The sequence below is a fragment of the Salvelinus alpinus genome, chromosome 8 (genome assembly GCF_045679555.1).
Source record: "Salvelinus alpinus chromosome 8, SLU_Salpinus.1, whole genome shotgun sequence".
NCBI lineage: Eukaryota > Metazoa > Chordata > Actinopteri > Salmoniformes > Salmonidae > Salvelinus > Salvelinus alpinus.
Genome location: NC_092093.1, coordinates 24,778,826 through 24,795,905, shown reverse-complemented (window position 1 = coordinate 24,795,905; position 17,080 = coordinate 24,778,826). Strand labels below are relative to the sequence as shown.

Genomic DNA, 17,080 nt, shown 5'->3' with positions numbered 1-17,080 from the left:
CAATGGACAAAAATGAATAACCTGTCAACATCTAATCACTATTGGCTCAGGTATTACCCCAGCACTGTAATATGTACAGTATCAGGACATTGTCACAATCAAGACTAAACGCTGTACTGATAATGTAATGTACATCTGTCCACAGCAAAACACTGATCTGAGTATTTTGTTTGTGTCTGTGTCCCAGGTCTTCAAGGAGGAGATGTCCCCTCTGAGGCAGGACGTGTGTGAGGTGAACGAGCTGTCTGGTGAGCTGGCTCCTCTGGATGTCCAGCTGTCCTCCATCTCCTCCAGACAACTGGACAACCTCAACATGCGCTGGAAACTACTACAGGTGGGAAATGGGTGTCACGCCTAAAACCTTCCCCCCTTTACAGGTGGGCAGTGGGTGTCACGCCTAAAACCTTCCCCCCTTTACAGGTGGGCAGTGGGTGTCACGCCTAAAACCTTCCCCCCTTTACAGGTGGGCAATGCGTGTCACGCCTAAAACCTTCTACATTTTACAGGTGGGCAATGGATGTCATGCCTAAAACCTTCTACATTTTACAGGTGGGCAATGTGTGTCACGCCTAAAACCTTCCCCCCTTTACAGGTGGGCAATGCGTGTCACGCCTAAAACCTTCTACATTTTACAGGTGGGCAATGGATGTCATGCCTAAAACCTTCTACATTTTACAGGTGGGCAATGTGTGTCACGCCTAAAACCTTCCCCCCTTTACAGGTGGGCAATGCGTGTCACGCCTAAAACCTTCTACATTTTACAGGTGGGCAATGGATGTCATGCCTAAAACCTTTTACATTTTACAGGTGAGCAATGGATGTCACACCTAAACCTTCCCCATTTTACAGGTGGGCAATGTGTGTCACGCCTAAAACCTTCCCCCTTTTACAGGTGGGCAATGGGTGTCACGCCTAAAACAATCTCACTTTTATGTGCCATGAGAAGAGGTGTCACAGCTACAACCCTCCTCCCTTTTAGGAGTTGTCATACTTGGGTGTAGGTGTCACAACTAACATGTCCCTCCTTTTAGGAGCCATCTTATTCTCCCCTCTGCTTGTCTGTACACTCATGTTTATTGTCCTTCAATGTCATACTAGCTCTCCTACTGTCTTGTAATCATGTATTTCTGTCCCTCTCTTTTCACCTGTTTGTTCTTGTTCTTTCGCTTTCTCTCATTATTCCTTCCCTCCTCTCTCTCTGTCTGTCAGCACGCTGCAGCACAGACACACAGTGAGGGAAGGGGAGAGGTGGCCCTCCACTTGTCTGCCTCTACAGGGGCCTTATTTCTGTATTGGTACTGTTTCCTTCTGTCACTGTAGATCAAATTCACCCCACCCCTCTTTTGATCACTTGGTGTAATCTGATTTGGGACACGCTCTGTGTTTTTGGGGCTGGGCATGTTTTGTGTGTGTGTGCGTCCGTCTCCTCTTGTGTGATCTAAATTTCCCTAAGATATGTCAGTCCAACCCATCTCTATGGTGTTGTTGTCCTTGCTCAAGGTCCCAGTGCTTTAGCATTGTATGATCTGTGTCCTGGTCCAGCTTACTGATGGCTGGGATCAGAGCCCTACTCTTACACCCCTCAGGCTCAGTTGTCACTGTAGTGCTTGAATCAATCGGGGTTTGTACTGCATGTATGAGTGGGCTTGACCGTGTGTGTGTTTTTTGAGAGAGAGACAAGAGACAAACAAAGAGACAGCAAGAGAGAGATCCTTCTCCATACCCCCCACCCCTGGCATTACCATGCAGGAGTCGATGATGACCACTGATATAGGAAGCCACTTTGATCTGATCAAATAGAAGGGCACACAGCACAGCAGGACTCAGACCCCAGTCGCCCCGTAGAGATTCACTGGGGTATGATGAAACTGTGGAAGCCAAGTCTCCTGGTTCCCTGTGTAGAGACAGCCTTATTTCCTCGCTGTAGGGAGGATGACTGCTCACAGTGAGGACACACTCGCTGTAGGGAGTCACTGCTCACAGTGAGGACACTCAGCAATACACACACACAGCTGGGCCGGTCGATATAGAGCTGGCGGGGTGCAGATGTGTGTGTAACGCTCTCTCTCCTCTTTCTGGTGTGCAGGTGGCCGTTGAAGAGAGACTGAAACTCCTTCAGGAAGCCCACAGAGACTTTGGCCCGTCCTCCCAGCACTTCCTCTCCAGTGAGTAGCCTACGAATGTCTTGGCGTTAGCCTATCCATGATGGGGGAGGAATTTCTGTAAGTTTTGCTGTTCTTTTTGTCAGGGTTGTTTTGAAGTCAGCCATCATCCACTGCCTCCTATACACACTCACACAGACAGACACACACAGAGTCAAGCAGGCCGTTTGCAGGCCACGAGGTTCTTTACTCTTGAATAATTCAAGGCTTAATTACAACTCTCCTCTGACTTCCTCTAGTTATTCTCCTCTCAGACCAGAGTGGTCATTAACCAGGAAGAGAATGAAGGAGGGAGGGAGAGAGGGAGGGAGGGAGGGAGGGAGGGAGGGAAAGAAGAGACGAGGTGGGATAGAGGGCAGAGCGAGAGAACATTAGGAACAGACAGAAAGCCAGACTCTACCTCTCCCTCCTTCCATCCCCATTTACAAAAAGTTATACACCACAGGAATGTTGTTTTTCATGACTCTGTCCCCTTCCTCTCTCCATCTCATATCCAACCCCTCTTTTATCTACCCCATTTGGCTTTGACATGGATCCAAAATGTCCGCTGTATGATAACAGGATGGGATGGGGAGGATACTGAGCCGCTTCGTGTCCATAGACTTGAGTGGTGCTGACAGCTGAGTTACTGTACCAGACAAGATGCCATTCTGACAAGATGCCATTCTGGCGCTCCTTTCATCTCTCATACATTAGATATAATCTACCATTCCTTCTCATAGTATTTTAATAACTAGGTTTCCCCTAAGGGATCTAGACAGTGTCCGTCTGTCCGCCCATCCTTCCATCCATCCATCCATCCATCCATCCATGAGCATTCACCCTCCATCTACAGTGGCTTGCGAAAGTATTCACCCCCCTTGGCATTTTTCCTATTTTGTTGTTTTACAACCTGGAATTAAAATAGATTTTTGGGGGGTTTGTATCATTTGATTTACACAACATGCCTACCACTGAAGATACAAAATATGTTTTGTTGTGAAACAAACAAGAAATAAGACAAAAATAAAATAAACTTGAGCGTACATAACTATTCACCCCCCCAAAGTCAGTACTTTGTAGAGCCACCTTTTGCAGCAATTACAGTCTCTTGATGTATGTCTCTATAAGCTTGGCACATCTAGCCACTGGGATTTTTGCCCATTCTTCAAGGCGAAACTGCTCCAGCTCCTTCAAGTTGGATGGGTTCTGCTGGTGTACAGCAATCTTTAAGTCATACCACAGATTCTCAATTGGATTGAGGTCTGGGCTTTGACTAGGCCATTCCAAGACATTTAAATGTTTCCCCGTAAACCACTCAAGTGCTGCTTTAGCAGTATGCTTAGGGTCATTGTCCTGCTGGAAGGTGAACCTCGGTCCCAGTCTCAAATCTCTGGAAGACTGAAACAGGTTTCCCTCAAGAATTTCCCCGTATTTAGCGCCATCCATCATTCCTTCAATCCTGACCAGTTTCCCAGTCCCTGCCGATGAAAAACAGCCCCACAGCATGATGCTGCCACCACCATGCTTCACTGTGGTGATGGTGTTCTCGGGGTGATGGGAGGTGTTGGGTTTACGCCAGACATAGTGTTTTCCTTGATGGCCAAAAAGCTAAATTTTAGTCTCATCTGACCAGTGTACCTTTTTACATATGTTTTGGGAGTCTCCCACATGCCTTTTGGCGAACACCAAACGTGTTTGCTTACTTTTTTTCTTTAAGCAATGGCTTTTTTATGGCCACTCTTCTGTAAAGCCCAGCTCTGTGGAGTGTACGGCTTAAAGTGGTCCTATGGACAGATACTCCAATCTCCGCTGTGGAGCTTTGCAGCTCCTTCAGGGTTATCTTTAGTCTCTTTGTTGCCTCTCTGATTAAAGCCCTCCTTGCCTGGTTCGTGAGTTTTGGTGGGCGGCCCTCTCTTGGCAGGTTTGTTGTGGTGACATATTATTTCAATTTTTTTATAATGGATTTAATGGTGCGCCGTGGGATGTTCAAAGTTTTGGATATTTTTTTATAACCCAACCCTGATCTATACTTCTTCACAACTTTGTCCCTGACCTGTTTGGAGAGCTCCTTGGTCTTCATGGTGCCGCTTGCTTGGTGGTGCCCCTTGCTTAGTGGTGTTGCAGACTCTGGGGCCTTTCAGAACAGGTGATTATATATACTGAGATCATGTGACAGATCATGTGACACTTAGATTGCACACAGGTGGACTTTATTTAACTATTTATGTGACTTCTGAAGGGAATTGGTTGCACCAGATCTTATTTAGGGGCTTCATAGCAAAGGGGGTGAATACATATGAACACCACTTTTCCGTTAAAATTTTAGTCTATTTTGGACTATTTTGTGTATGTCCGTTACATGAAATCCAAATAAAAATCCATTTAAATTACAGGTTGTAATGCAGCAAAATAGGAAAAATGCCAAGGGGGATGAATACTTTTGCAAGGCACTGTATCCCTACATCCCTCCAATTATCCCTCCATCCATCCCTCCATCTATCCCTCCACCTATCCCTCCCTCCATTCATTTTTTCCCCATACAGGCTTCCATCAACTTCTGAGCGCCTCTCTGTGAATGGCTTATGACAGCTCATGTTCCTCTCTGTGAATGTCTTACGACAGCACGTAAAGTCTTATGTCATCACATTCGACAGCTTTTATTGTCCTGTCAGTCTGTTGGTTGTGTTTGGGCTTTGAAGATCAGCTAACTCATCTGCTTTCCTTCTCTCCGTTTGTTCTCCCCTTTGTCTGTGAAGTCTAAGAATAACATGCCATTAGAATATATTAAACAGCTATTATTAAGAGGACGCAGACCCTTCTCACAGATATAGCCGTCTTAACTCGCTCCAACTGTCCAATAGTTATGCACATTACTTTTTACATTTCATGCACAGTGGGAATGTTATTTGGAGAAAAGGCCATTACATGGAACTATTAGTGGATATTTGCGGAAGCAGTCGACTCGGGAGACTAAACAGATTATTGCGCTGCAAATAATGCTGTGTTTTTAATGGTATATTTTTTGTTATTATTTTTCTCCACAGCCTCTGTACAGCTCCCGTGGCAGAGAGCCGTGTCTCAGAATAAGGTTCCATACTACATCAAGTGAGTTCTACTGTACTGGCTGGTAACATGCTGATTATGTATGCTAGATTAATCACTTTCTTTATGCTTATTTTATGGTAACTATTTGCATTACAATGGTTGAAAGGGCTGTGTGTGTGTTTTTATGTACGCATGTGCGGTTGGTTTTTACTTGTGAGTGTGTATGAGTGCGTGATTCTATTCATACTCGGTCTTTCCAGTTGAATTCTTGGAAGTTTCCACTGTTGTAATATTGAATTTGAGGTGATTTTCGGTGTCATGTCTACTGTTGCTCATTCATTTAGCTGGGGGACTTTTCAACCGGCACAATACCTGTGATAATGCCTAGGTATTCATGGACTCCATTATGGTAGTACCATAGGAGAGATAGTGCTGCTTAAGATCACATTGCCCATTGTAATACATTCACAGTCAAGCAGCACAGCAGACAATGTGTCCATTTAAAAGGCAGATGGGGAGAGATAGGTTTGTGGCTTTCAAAGTGTCTCAATGCACCTTGGACACATGCTAAGAGAGAGAGAGAGACAGAGAGAGTTAAAGGGAGGGAGACAGGGGTAACTGAGAGAAAGAAACAGGGAGAAGGATAAGAAAAAATAGTGATTCATATGAAAGGAGAGTGGGTGAGAGATGGGGGTAGGTTGAAGGGGTGATAAGGAGGTAGAGGTACAAAGACAGGTTGTGAGAGAGATGAGAGAGAGTGGGAAAGAGAGGGGGACATCCCTGTAAACAGCTGACGTTTGTTTACCCCAGGAGCTTTGCACTGGAAGGGATCAGAGATGAAAGGGTGAGAGAAGCTGGGAGGAGAGATGAGGACAGGTTTAGAACTCTGGAATCAACAACAGCTGTCTCTGATCACAGGTGTTGGCCCTCCTCGAGTGGCTGACCGTTGAATCCCGTGCCCTCCCTCCCTACACACACGCACACGCGTGTGCCATATGTCCCTTCCTTGCGTCTGTATTACATAGCACAGCAACTCCACCACATTCATTCTGAGTGACCCTTTAAGAAGGGAAGAGAGAAAGGGAAATCAGCCTATTGAAAGCCTCCCTCCGTCTCCAACACTGTGAGGCTTTCATCTCATTTAAATGGACGCCACCGCCGGGAGCTACAATACTAAGCTATTGCCACTGTTGGGATTAAAAATCTCTCAAATCTCTTTGACTGCCCTCCCTGACCCCTCTGAGGGAATTCAAAACTTTGCCTTGGCCTTCACAGGGCTAATCGAAGGTCACTTACAGTGCAGTGACATTACTGTGACTCCAACATCAGGCTTTGACACATTCATTAGGCTCTGGGCCCCCCGCCTCTCTCTCTAGCTCATGCTATTTCTCGTCCACCCGACCGCACAAAGGCCTCTGTGCTCCCTTCCATGGGAACAGCGACACACTGGTGAATCAAACGGCTAAACACGGAAGCCTCGCCACCTGCCGCTCTGTCACCCCAGTTGACCTCCAGCTGACCTCTGGCATTTCAGCGGGCTCAGATTTTCAGAACGCTGTCAGGGTGAAATATTGGACTGACGCTCTTTTCTGCCAACATAAGAGCTAGCTTGAAATTTCCCATCACACTCTGTGGTGGGGGTGGGTGTCTGTGGGGGTGGCTGGTTCAGTTGTGGCTCAGTTGGTAGAGCATGGCACTTGCAATGCCAGGGTTGTGGGTTCGATTCCCACGGGGGACCAGTATGTAAATGTATGCACTCACTACTCTAAGTCACTCTGGATAAGAGTGTCTGCTGAATGACTAACATGTAAAAATGTGTGTGTCCGTCAGGATGTCTTTGTTGTGTTTGCATCCGCATTGACTCATCGAATTACTTTCATTAAGTTGCTACAATTCAAAGTGTTGAAATGTTTTTCAAATGCAGAGTAGAAGAGGAGAGAAAAAATGATCAAGTTTTGAGGGGAGGAGGAATATATCAAGTGGAGAATGCAGGCACTCTGGTTGGAGATTAGTCTGGCAGAGGGACTGTCACGGAGAGGCGGGAAAAGTGTCTCTGAGTCGCAGATATTTCCCTACTTCTATCCTTTATATTTTAAAATGTAATCATTCATCGACTGCTCATGATTATTCATGAACATGTCCTGCGTGACAGAGACGTAGTCCTCCTCGGGAGAAAGATGCTGTGACTTGCATGTCTCTGTGACTCTGTCTCTGGGAGTTGATGAAGCGTCACTTCCCCAAGGATAGCTCAGTGTTTTGCCTAGCTTTCCATGAACTGAGGCTCACCGCCTACACCCTTGGTTCCAATTTTTGGGATGACTGCCCTGGATGTTGGGTTTTGGGGCATTTACATTTGCATTGCATCCCATTTTTATATACTGTATATATATATTCATACAGTTGCACGAAAAAGTTTGGACCTTTTGGAATCACCTGGATTTCTGCATTGATTACTCATAAAATGTGGTCTGATCTTCATCTAAGTCACAATAATAGACAAACACAATCTGACTAAACTAATAACACACAAACAGTTGTACTTTTCACATTTTTATTGAAGACATTGAGTAATCATTCACAGTGCAGGCTAGAAAAAGTAAGTGAACCTCTGCGTTAACGACTTCTCCAAAAGCTATTTGGAGTCAGGTGTTTCAATGAACTTGTTTGGGATAGGGGGCAGCATTTTCACTTTTGGATGAATAGCGTGCCCAGAGTGAACTGCCTCCTACTCAGTCCCAGATGCTAATATATGCATATTATTAGAATTGGATAGAAAACACTATTGGATAGAAAACACTCTGAAGTTTCAATAACTGTTTGAGGGATGTCTGTGAGTATAACAGAACTCATATGGCGGGGAAAAACCTGAGAAACAATCCAAACAGGAAGTGGGAAATCTGAGGTTTGTAGTTTTTGAACTCACCCCTATCGAATACACAGTGGGATATGGGGTAATTTTCACTTCCTAAGCCTTCCACTAGATGTCTAACCGTTTTTGGAACGTTGTTTCAGGCTGCTCATGTGAAGGGGGGCCGGATGAGAGAGATGTTTGACTAAGGGGTCTGCCTACAGCCTCGTTCTCAGTCACGCGCTTTCACTTGAGAGGTTGCTCTCGTTCCAGTGCATTTGGAATTCTCCGGTTGGAACATTATTGAACTTTTATGATAAAAACATCCTAAAGATTGATTCTATACTTAGTTTGACAAGTTTCTTCGACCTGTAATAGACCTTTTTGAACGTTTCGTCCGAATGGACCAGATTGCGCTTTTGGATTGTTTACCAAACGCCCTAACAAAAGAAGCTATTGGACATAAATGGACATAAATGATGGACATTATCGAACAAAACAAGCATTTATTGTGGAACTGCGATTCCTGGGAGTGCATTCTGATGAAGACCATCAAAGGTAAGTGAATATTTATAATACTATTTATGAATAATGTTGACTACCCAACATGGCGGATATTTCTCTGGCTGGTTTGGGCTCTGAGCGCCGTTCTCAGATTGTGCTTTTTCCGTAAAGTTTTTTTGAAATCTGACACAGCGGTTGCATTAAGGAGAAGTGTATCTAAAGTTTCATGTATAATAGCTGTATTTTCATCAACATTTATTATGAGTATTTCTGTGAATTCATGTGGCTCTGCAATATCACTGCATGTTTTGGAACTACTGAATCTAACACGCCAATGTAAAATAAGATTTTGGGATATAAATATGAACTTTACCGAACAAAACATACATGTATTGTGTAACATGAAGTCCTATGAGTGTCATCTGATGAAGATCATCAAAGGTTAGTGATTCATTTTTATCTCTATTTGTGCTTTTTGTGACTCCTCTCTTTGGCGGGAAAAATGGCTGGGTTTTTCTGTGAATTGGTGGTGACCTAACATAATCGTTTGTGGAGGTTTCGCTGTAAAGCATTTTTGAAATCAGACACTGTGGCTGGATTAACGAGAATTTTATCTTTAAAATGGTGCCTAGGCCTCCCGGGTGGCGCAGTGGTCTAGAGCACTGCATCGCAGTGCTATGCTGCGCCACCAGAGTCTGGGTTCGCGCCCAGGCTCTGTCGCAGCCGGCCGCGACCGGGAGGTCCGTGGGGCGACGCACAATTGGCTTAGCGTCGTCCGGGTTAGGGAGGGTTTGGCCGGTAGGGATATCCTTGTCTCATCGCGCTCCAGCGACTCCTGTGGCGGGCCGGGCGCAGTGCGCGCTAACTGAGGGGGGCGGGTGCACGGTGTTTCCTCCGACACATTGGTGCGGCTGGCTTCCGGGTTGGAGGCGCGCTGTGTTAAGAAGCAGTGCGGCTTGGTTGGGTTGTGCTTCGGAGGACGCATGACTTTCGACCTTCGTCTCTCCCGAGCCCGTACGGGAGTTGTAGCGATGAGACAAGATAGTAATTACTAGCGATTGGATACCACGAAAATTGGGGAGAAAAGGGGATAAAATTAAAAAAAAAAAAAAAAAATGGTGCCTAATACTTGTATTTTTGAGAAATTTGATTTATGAGATTTCTGTTGATTTGTATTTGACGCCCTGCAATTTTATTGGCTGTTGGCGAGGGGTTCCAACGATATCAGGCCACACCCGGCCATGATTACAGACACCTGTTTGTGTCCTTTGACACTATATCAACTAGTCACCCCGCAGTGTTTGTCATTATACCCTGAAGAAGACAGCTTTTCTGTCTAAACGTTGGTTATTTGGTTATTACATGATTGCATCTGAGCTTCTAGAGTGTCCGTCTCTCCTTTCATTTTTCAAGTGTTCTACTCCGCTAGCCAGCACCTTGCCTAAATAGGTTAGATGAAGATCAGAACATATTTTATGACTAATAAATGCATGAATCCAGGTAATTCCAAAGGGTTCACCAACTTTTTCTTGCAACTGTATATATATATATATATATATACAGTACCAGTCAAAAGTTTGGACACACCAACTCATTCAAGGGTTTTTCTTTATTTTTACTATTTTCTACATTGTAGAATAATAGTGAAGACATCATAACTATGAAATAACACATATGGAATCATGTAGTAACCAAAAAAGTGTTTTACATTTTAGAACTCTTCAAAGTCGCTGGTTGAGAGAATGCCAAGAGTGTGCAAAGCTGTCATCAAGGCAAAGGGCGACCTACTTTGAAAAATCTCAAATGTAAAATACAGTGGGGCAAAAAAGTATTTAGTCAGCCACCAATTGTGCAAGTTCTCCCACTTAAAAAGATGAGAGAGGCCTGTAATTTTCATCATAGGTACACTTCAACTATGACAGACAAAACGAGAAAGAAAAATCCAGAAAATCACATTGTAGAATTTTTAATTAATTTATTTGCAAATTATGGTGGAAAATAAGTATTTGGTCAATAACAAAAGTTTATCTCAATACTTTGTTATATACCCTTTGTTGGCAATGACAGAGGTCAAACGTTTTCTGTAAGTCTTCACAAGGTTTTCACACACACTTGCTGGTATTTTGGCCCATTCCTCCATGCAGATCTCCTCTAGAGCAGTGATGTTTTGGGACTGTTGCTGGGCAACACGGACTTTCAACTCCCTCCAAAGATTTTCTATGGGGTTGAGATCTGGAGACTGGCTAGGCCACTCCAGGACCTTGAAATGCTTCTTACGAAGCCACTCCTTCGTTGCCCGGGCGGTGTGTTTGGGATCATTGTCATGCTGAAAGACCCAGCCACGTTTCATCTTCAATGCCCTTGCTGATGGAAGGAGGTTTTCACTCAAAATCTCACGATACATGGCCCCATTCATTCTTTCCTTTACACGGATCAGTCGTCCTGGTCCCTTTGCAGAAAAACAGCCCCAAAGCATGATGTTTCCACCCCCATGCTTCACAGTAGGTATGGTGTTCTTTGGATGCAACTCAGCATTCTTTGTCCTCCAAACACGATGAGTTGAGTTTTTACCAAAAAGTTATATTTTGGTTTCATCTGACCATATGACATTCTCCCAATCTTCTTCTGGATCATCCAAATGCTCTCTAGCAAACTTCAGACGGGCCTGGACATGTACTGGCTTAAGCAGGGGGACACGTCTGGCACTGCAGGATTTGAGTCCCTGGCGGCGTAGTGTGTTACTGATGGTAGGCTTTGTTACTTTGGTCCCAGCTCTCTGCAGGTCATTCACTAGGTCCCCCCGTGTGGTTCTGGGATTTTTGCTCACCGTTCTTGTGATCATTTTGACCCGACGTGGTGAGATCTTGCGTGGAGTCCCAGATCGAGGGAGATTATCAGTGGTCTTGTATGTCTTCCATTTCCTAATAATTGCTCCCACAGTTGATTTCTTCAAACCAAGCTGCTTACCTATTGCAGATTCAGTCTTCCCAGCCTGGTGCAGGTCTACAATTTTGTTTCTGGTGTCCTTTGACAGCTCTTTGGTCTTGGCCATAGTGGAGTTTGGAGTGTGACTGTTTGAGGTTGTGGACAGGTGTCTTTTATACTGATAACAAGTTCAAACAGGTGCCATTAATACAGGTAACGAGTGGAGGACAGGGGAGCCTCTTAAAGAAGAAGTTACAGGTCTGTGAGAGCCAGAAATCTTGCTTGTTTGTAGGTGACCAAATACTTATTTTCCACCATAATTTGCAAATAAATTCATTAAAAATCCTACAATGTGATTTTCTTGATTTTTCTTTTCTCATTTTGTCTGTCATAGTTGAAGTGTACCTATGATGAAAATTACAGGCCTCTCTCATCTTTTTAAGTGGGAGAACTTGCACAATTGGTGGCTGACTAAATACTTTTTTGCCCCACTGTATATGGGTAGGTGTGTCCAAACATTTGACTGGTACTGTATGTATATATATATATATTTAACTAAAATATAAATGCAACAATTTCAATGATTTTACAGAGTTACAATTCGAATATGGAAATCAGTCAATCGAAATAAATTCATTAGGCCCTAATCTATGGATTTCACATGACTGACTGGGGCGAAGGTTCACCTTCCAACAGGACAACGACCCTAAGCAGACTGCAAATACAACGCATGAGTGGCTTTAGGAGAAGTCTCTGAATGTCCTTGAGTGGCCCAGCCAGAGCCCGGACTTGAACCCGGTCGAACATCTCTGGAGGGACCTGAAAATAGCTGTGCAGCGACACTCCCCATCCAACCTGACAGAGCTTGAGAAGCTCTGCAGAGAAGAATGGGAGAAACTCCACAAAAACAGGTGTGCCAAGCTTGTCGCGTCATACCCAAGACGACTCGAGGCTGAGTAAAGGAGCTTCAGCAAAGTACTGAGTAAAGAGTCTGAATACTTATGTAAATGTGATATTTCAGTTTTTATTTTTAGTAGATTTGCTAAAACGTCTAAAACCTGTTTTTTCTTTGTCATTATGGGGAATTGTGATGTCATTATAGGGTATTGTGTGTAGATTGATGAGGGGAAAAAACAATTTAATCAATTTTAGAATAAGGCTGTAAAAAAAAATTGGGGAAAAGTCAAGGGGTCTGAATACTTTCCGAATGCACTATACATGTGTTTATGTACATTTGTGAGTCATATTAAATCTCCTGCACAGTATTAGCATGGGAAATACTGTATGGCAAAGCAAATAAATAATCTGCCCTACAGAGGCAGGTGTGTGGTTAGCTTGTGGTCTTCACTGGTGTAGATTAGTGTGTACACTTATTACTTTAAAATTATTAATGGGGCACCAGTCCAGTATTGGACAAAATGGTATTCTAAGAAGTCCTGACTCATATAACTATATAACACTGCAATTAGAATAATAGTAATACATTTATTAATATGAAGGTAGGAATTCTTTGAGAATTTGAGTTATTTCCTTAGAATAACAAGACAAACACAAGTGCTTTATACAATCAACATTTAATAACACAAATCTAAATATTTGAAAAGGAATGAAGTGAAGACCTGGAGATCCAGAACATTAACATATGTTATACTCAGTCTGTGATTAAATACTGTTGTGGCTTCTTGATTGTTCAGGCCGCATGGAGGAGAACAAAGGAAGAAGATGGCTGTGTGTCCATTCTGGTTGAGTTGGGTGGTTCCTCCTTCAGGTTGCTCCTTTGGTCCTGAGTTGGTGTCCTTATGCTTGTTGTTCTTCTCTGTTGGCTCCTTGCTTGAGTTGCAGAGGCTTTGCTCTAATTGTGTTCTCTTTCCTTGAAGAAGGTCATCTTAAATATACCGTTCATGCTACACTAGCTCTCTAATGGCTAAGTTTCCTTCTGAGACAGTTTAGTGCATGGGCTCGTCGTCCTAATTTCTGTACTGGATTACATGTACTGTTCCCTAAAAGGTACTTTCCCTAACTTATCAGATCACAAGTTCTTGCCTTAAATTTGTTAAATTAAAAAAAAAATTTTTTAACCTTTATTTAACTAGGCAAGTCAGTTAAGAACAAATTCTTATTTACAATGACGGCCTACCGGGGAACAATGGGTTAACTGCCTTGTTCAGGGGCAGGAGGACAGATTTATTTTACCGTGTCAGCTCGGTGATTCAATCCAACAACCTTTCGGTTACTGGCCCAACGCTCTAACCACTAGACTACCTGCCGCAAAGGTCCAGGCCCTGTGGTTGGCCTACTGAAGATGGAGGTTCTCCTCCCTCCTTGAGAGCGGTCCAGCTTGAGAGGTCCAGCTTGAGAAGTCCAGACGGATAAGAGGCTAAGAGCTAAGAGGGGAGCAGTACTTTTGTAGTCCTGCTAGGTCAGATGGTATCACCCCTTGGTGTCGAGAGCCATTTTTACGACCCAATGTCTTGGAGGTAGAGAACGTTTTTTTTAGGGAGAAAAGCTAAAGTTGGTTAATGTCAATAATGTTCAGAAACGACACATCGCTACACTGGCCTGCTGGGATAATCTAGAGCTGTGAAAAACGATGCATCCTTTATCTTCTGTAATCATCTGGTCTGGTTTGTGATGAGGAAGTAGCCAAGCCAAACAGGAAATGCCAGGGGAAGTGGTCATTATGCAGAGGATTCTAAACGCTGTAATTATGCTGCCTGTATCCGAGGCATGGAGAAGCAGAGTAGCAGAGTCCCCTCTGTCATTCTATTCACACTGATGGAATTAGAATTTCTGATAACTTAATATGAATTAGAATGTAGTAATTTACTGCTCTGCTACAGCTTGGCCACAAGCTCTCATAAACAGCACTTCAGAGTAGCTTATTAGTTACATAAAATGCGGAGTTTCCTGGGTTTTATGCAGTATTCTATCCCAGAGTCCCGTTTTAATGATGTTTACTCAGAGATGTCATTTAATTAAGCAATAAGACACAAGTCAATGCTGTATCATGAATAAAGTCACAGGTAAATGGCGTCGTTCGGCCCGATGCGATAGCGGAGGGTCAATTGTACCTCTTGTACCTTATTGATGTCTAAAGACAGTACTAAACTAAATGCTAGGCTTATATTAACCCCCGCTGTATTAAACTAAATGCTAGGCTTATATTAACCCCCGCTGTACTAAACTAAATGCTAGGCTTATATTAACCCCCGCTGTATTAAACTAAATGCTAGGCTTATATTAACCCCCGCTGTACTAAACTAAATGCTAGGCTTATATTAATCCCCGCTGTACTAAACTAAATGCTAGGCTTATATTAACCTCCGCTGTACTAAACTAAATGCTAGGCTTATATTAACCCCCGCTGTATTAAACTAAACGCTAGACTTATATTAACCCCCGCTGTACTAAACTAAACGCTAGGCTTATATTAACCCCCGCTGTACTAAACTAAACGCAGGCTTATATTAACCCCTGCTGTATTAAACTAAACGCTAGGCCTATATTAACCCCCGCTGTATTAAACTAAACGCTAGGCTTATATTAACCCCCGCTGTACTAAACTAAAAGCTTATATTAACCCCCGCTGTTCTAAACTAAACGCTAGGCTTATATTAACCTAAACTCTAGGCTTATATTAACACCCGCTGTACTAAACTAAATGCTAGGCTTATATTAAACGTGAGGCTTATATTAACCCCCGCTGTATTAAAATAAACGCTAGGCTTATATTAACCCCCGCTGTATTAAACTAAATGCTAGGCTTATATTAACCCCTGCTGTACTACACTAAATGCTAGGCTTATATTAACCCCCGCTGTACTACACTAAATGCTAGGCTTATATTAACCCCCGCTGTACTAAACTAAATGCTAGGCTTATATTAACCCCTGCTGTATTAAACTAAACGCTAGGCCTATATTAACCCCCGCTGTACTAAACTAAATGCTAGGCTTATATTAACCCCCGCTGTATTAAACTAAATGCTAGGCTTATTAACCCCCGCTGTACTAAAATAAACGCTAGGCTTACCCCGCTGTATTAAACTAAATGCTAGGCTTATATTAACCCCCGCTGTACTAAACTAAATGCTAGGCTTATATTAACCCCCGCTGTATTAAAATAAACGCTAGGCTTACCCCGCTGTATTAAACTAAATGCTAGGCTTATATTAACCCCTGCTGTACTACACTAAATGCTAGGCTTATATTAACCCCCGCTGTACTAAACTAAATGCTAGGCTTATATTAACCCCCGCTGTACTAAACTAAATGCTAGGCTTATATTAACCCCCGCTGTACTAAACTAAATGCTAGGCTTATATTAACCCCCGCTGTATTAAACTAAATGCTAGGCTTATATTAACCCCCGCTGTACTAAACTAAACGCTAGGCTTATATTAACCCCCGCTGTATTAAACTGTACAAACTAAATGCTTGGCTAGAAGCAATGGGAAATAATGTGTGAGTTGAGATAACGCTGCTCGTCCATCCAGCATTCGTGATCCAAACAACCAGTTTTATAATGATGTTTACGGGGAAATGTCAAGCGCTGCATCTATTTATCCTCAAACCGGATTCATCTCCAGGCTCACTGTGCTCTTTACAGTATATCACTCACTCAACTCCCTGCTGAGGACATGCTGTGGAGCTGCTCTGACTTCCTGTCTGAGCTCTTTACCCAAAGCTCTTCTAAGCTCCATCTTTGCACCAGATATTCCACAACAATTAACTACCAATAAGCATTCTACCCATTGGGTAGAATAGACTCGGGACCATTGGTGACAACATGAAAAACCCTACATCTCAAACCGGCTTTGAGAATGAATGCAGAATTCTATATGGCACTACCAAGCGACTCTGGTGCTCTCAGGATGTAGCTTTCGACCAGTCAACCTTAACTCCTTGTTAAAAAAGAGGGACTTTGATCTTTGTGTGGTTCTTCAAATCAGAGAGATTCTATAACCCTGTGCTTGGTGCCAAACCATCTCTTTCACATTCTGGGACATGAATGTCTGTGTGATCTTCAAGCCTTAACACATGTGTACATGCGTCACACCTTGCAAAGGTTACCACAAGTAACCTTAAACTTGGGTGTTTCTGAGGATAAATGAGGACGGACAACAGAGGGAGAAAGAAGGGATGATTGAGGAAGCTTAGAACCTGCCAACTCTGTGGGGTGTCTTCATTATGACAGGCCTAAGCTGCCGGTCCAGCAGTGGTAGTAGACAGCTAGTGTAATCCATTTTTTGATTGAGCCTGTCTGCTGTGTTTGTCATTCTGCTGCTTTGCACTGAATACATAGTGGAAAGACTCCACGGGTTGCCAGATCACAGTCAACTCCTTGTGTTTCATCTTTGGGGCTAAGGCTGGCTTCTCTTTGATGTTCCTGTTACAGACTTAGTTGAATGGCAACCATTATTGTGTTTACTCTGACTGCTGTTGGCACTGATAGATAGTCATTAACACACTTCCAGATGTGTGTGTGTGTGTGTCTGTGTGTGTGTGTGTGTCCGTGCATGCATGCACATAAGTGCATGGGTGTGTGTGTACAAGCTTATTCCACAACCGCGGCTAAATCCTCAAGCTGTTCGAACAAGAGGAGATATGAATTT

The 17,080-nt window shown here is 43.4% G+C and overlaps 1 protein-coding gene across 8 annotated transcripts in view; it reads left to right on the top strand.

Annotated features, from left to right (window-relative positions):
* Nucleotides 1–17,080, top strand: part of utrn (utrophin) — a 364,756-nt gene that overhangs the window by 280,657 nt on the left and 67,019 nt on the right. For all 8 annotated transcript variants that reach the window (XM_071413075.1, XM_071413077.1, XM_071413076.1 and 5 more), the window contains 3 exons: nt 188–334; nt 2,087–2,165; nt 5,189–5,249. In XM_071413075.1, the coding sequence (XP_071269176.1) occupies nt 188–334; nt 2,087–2,165; nt 5,189–5,249 (287 nt within the window). The remainder of the gene's footprint in view (nt 1–187; nt 335–2,086; nt 2,166–5,188; nt 5,250–17,080) is intronic.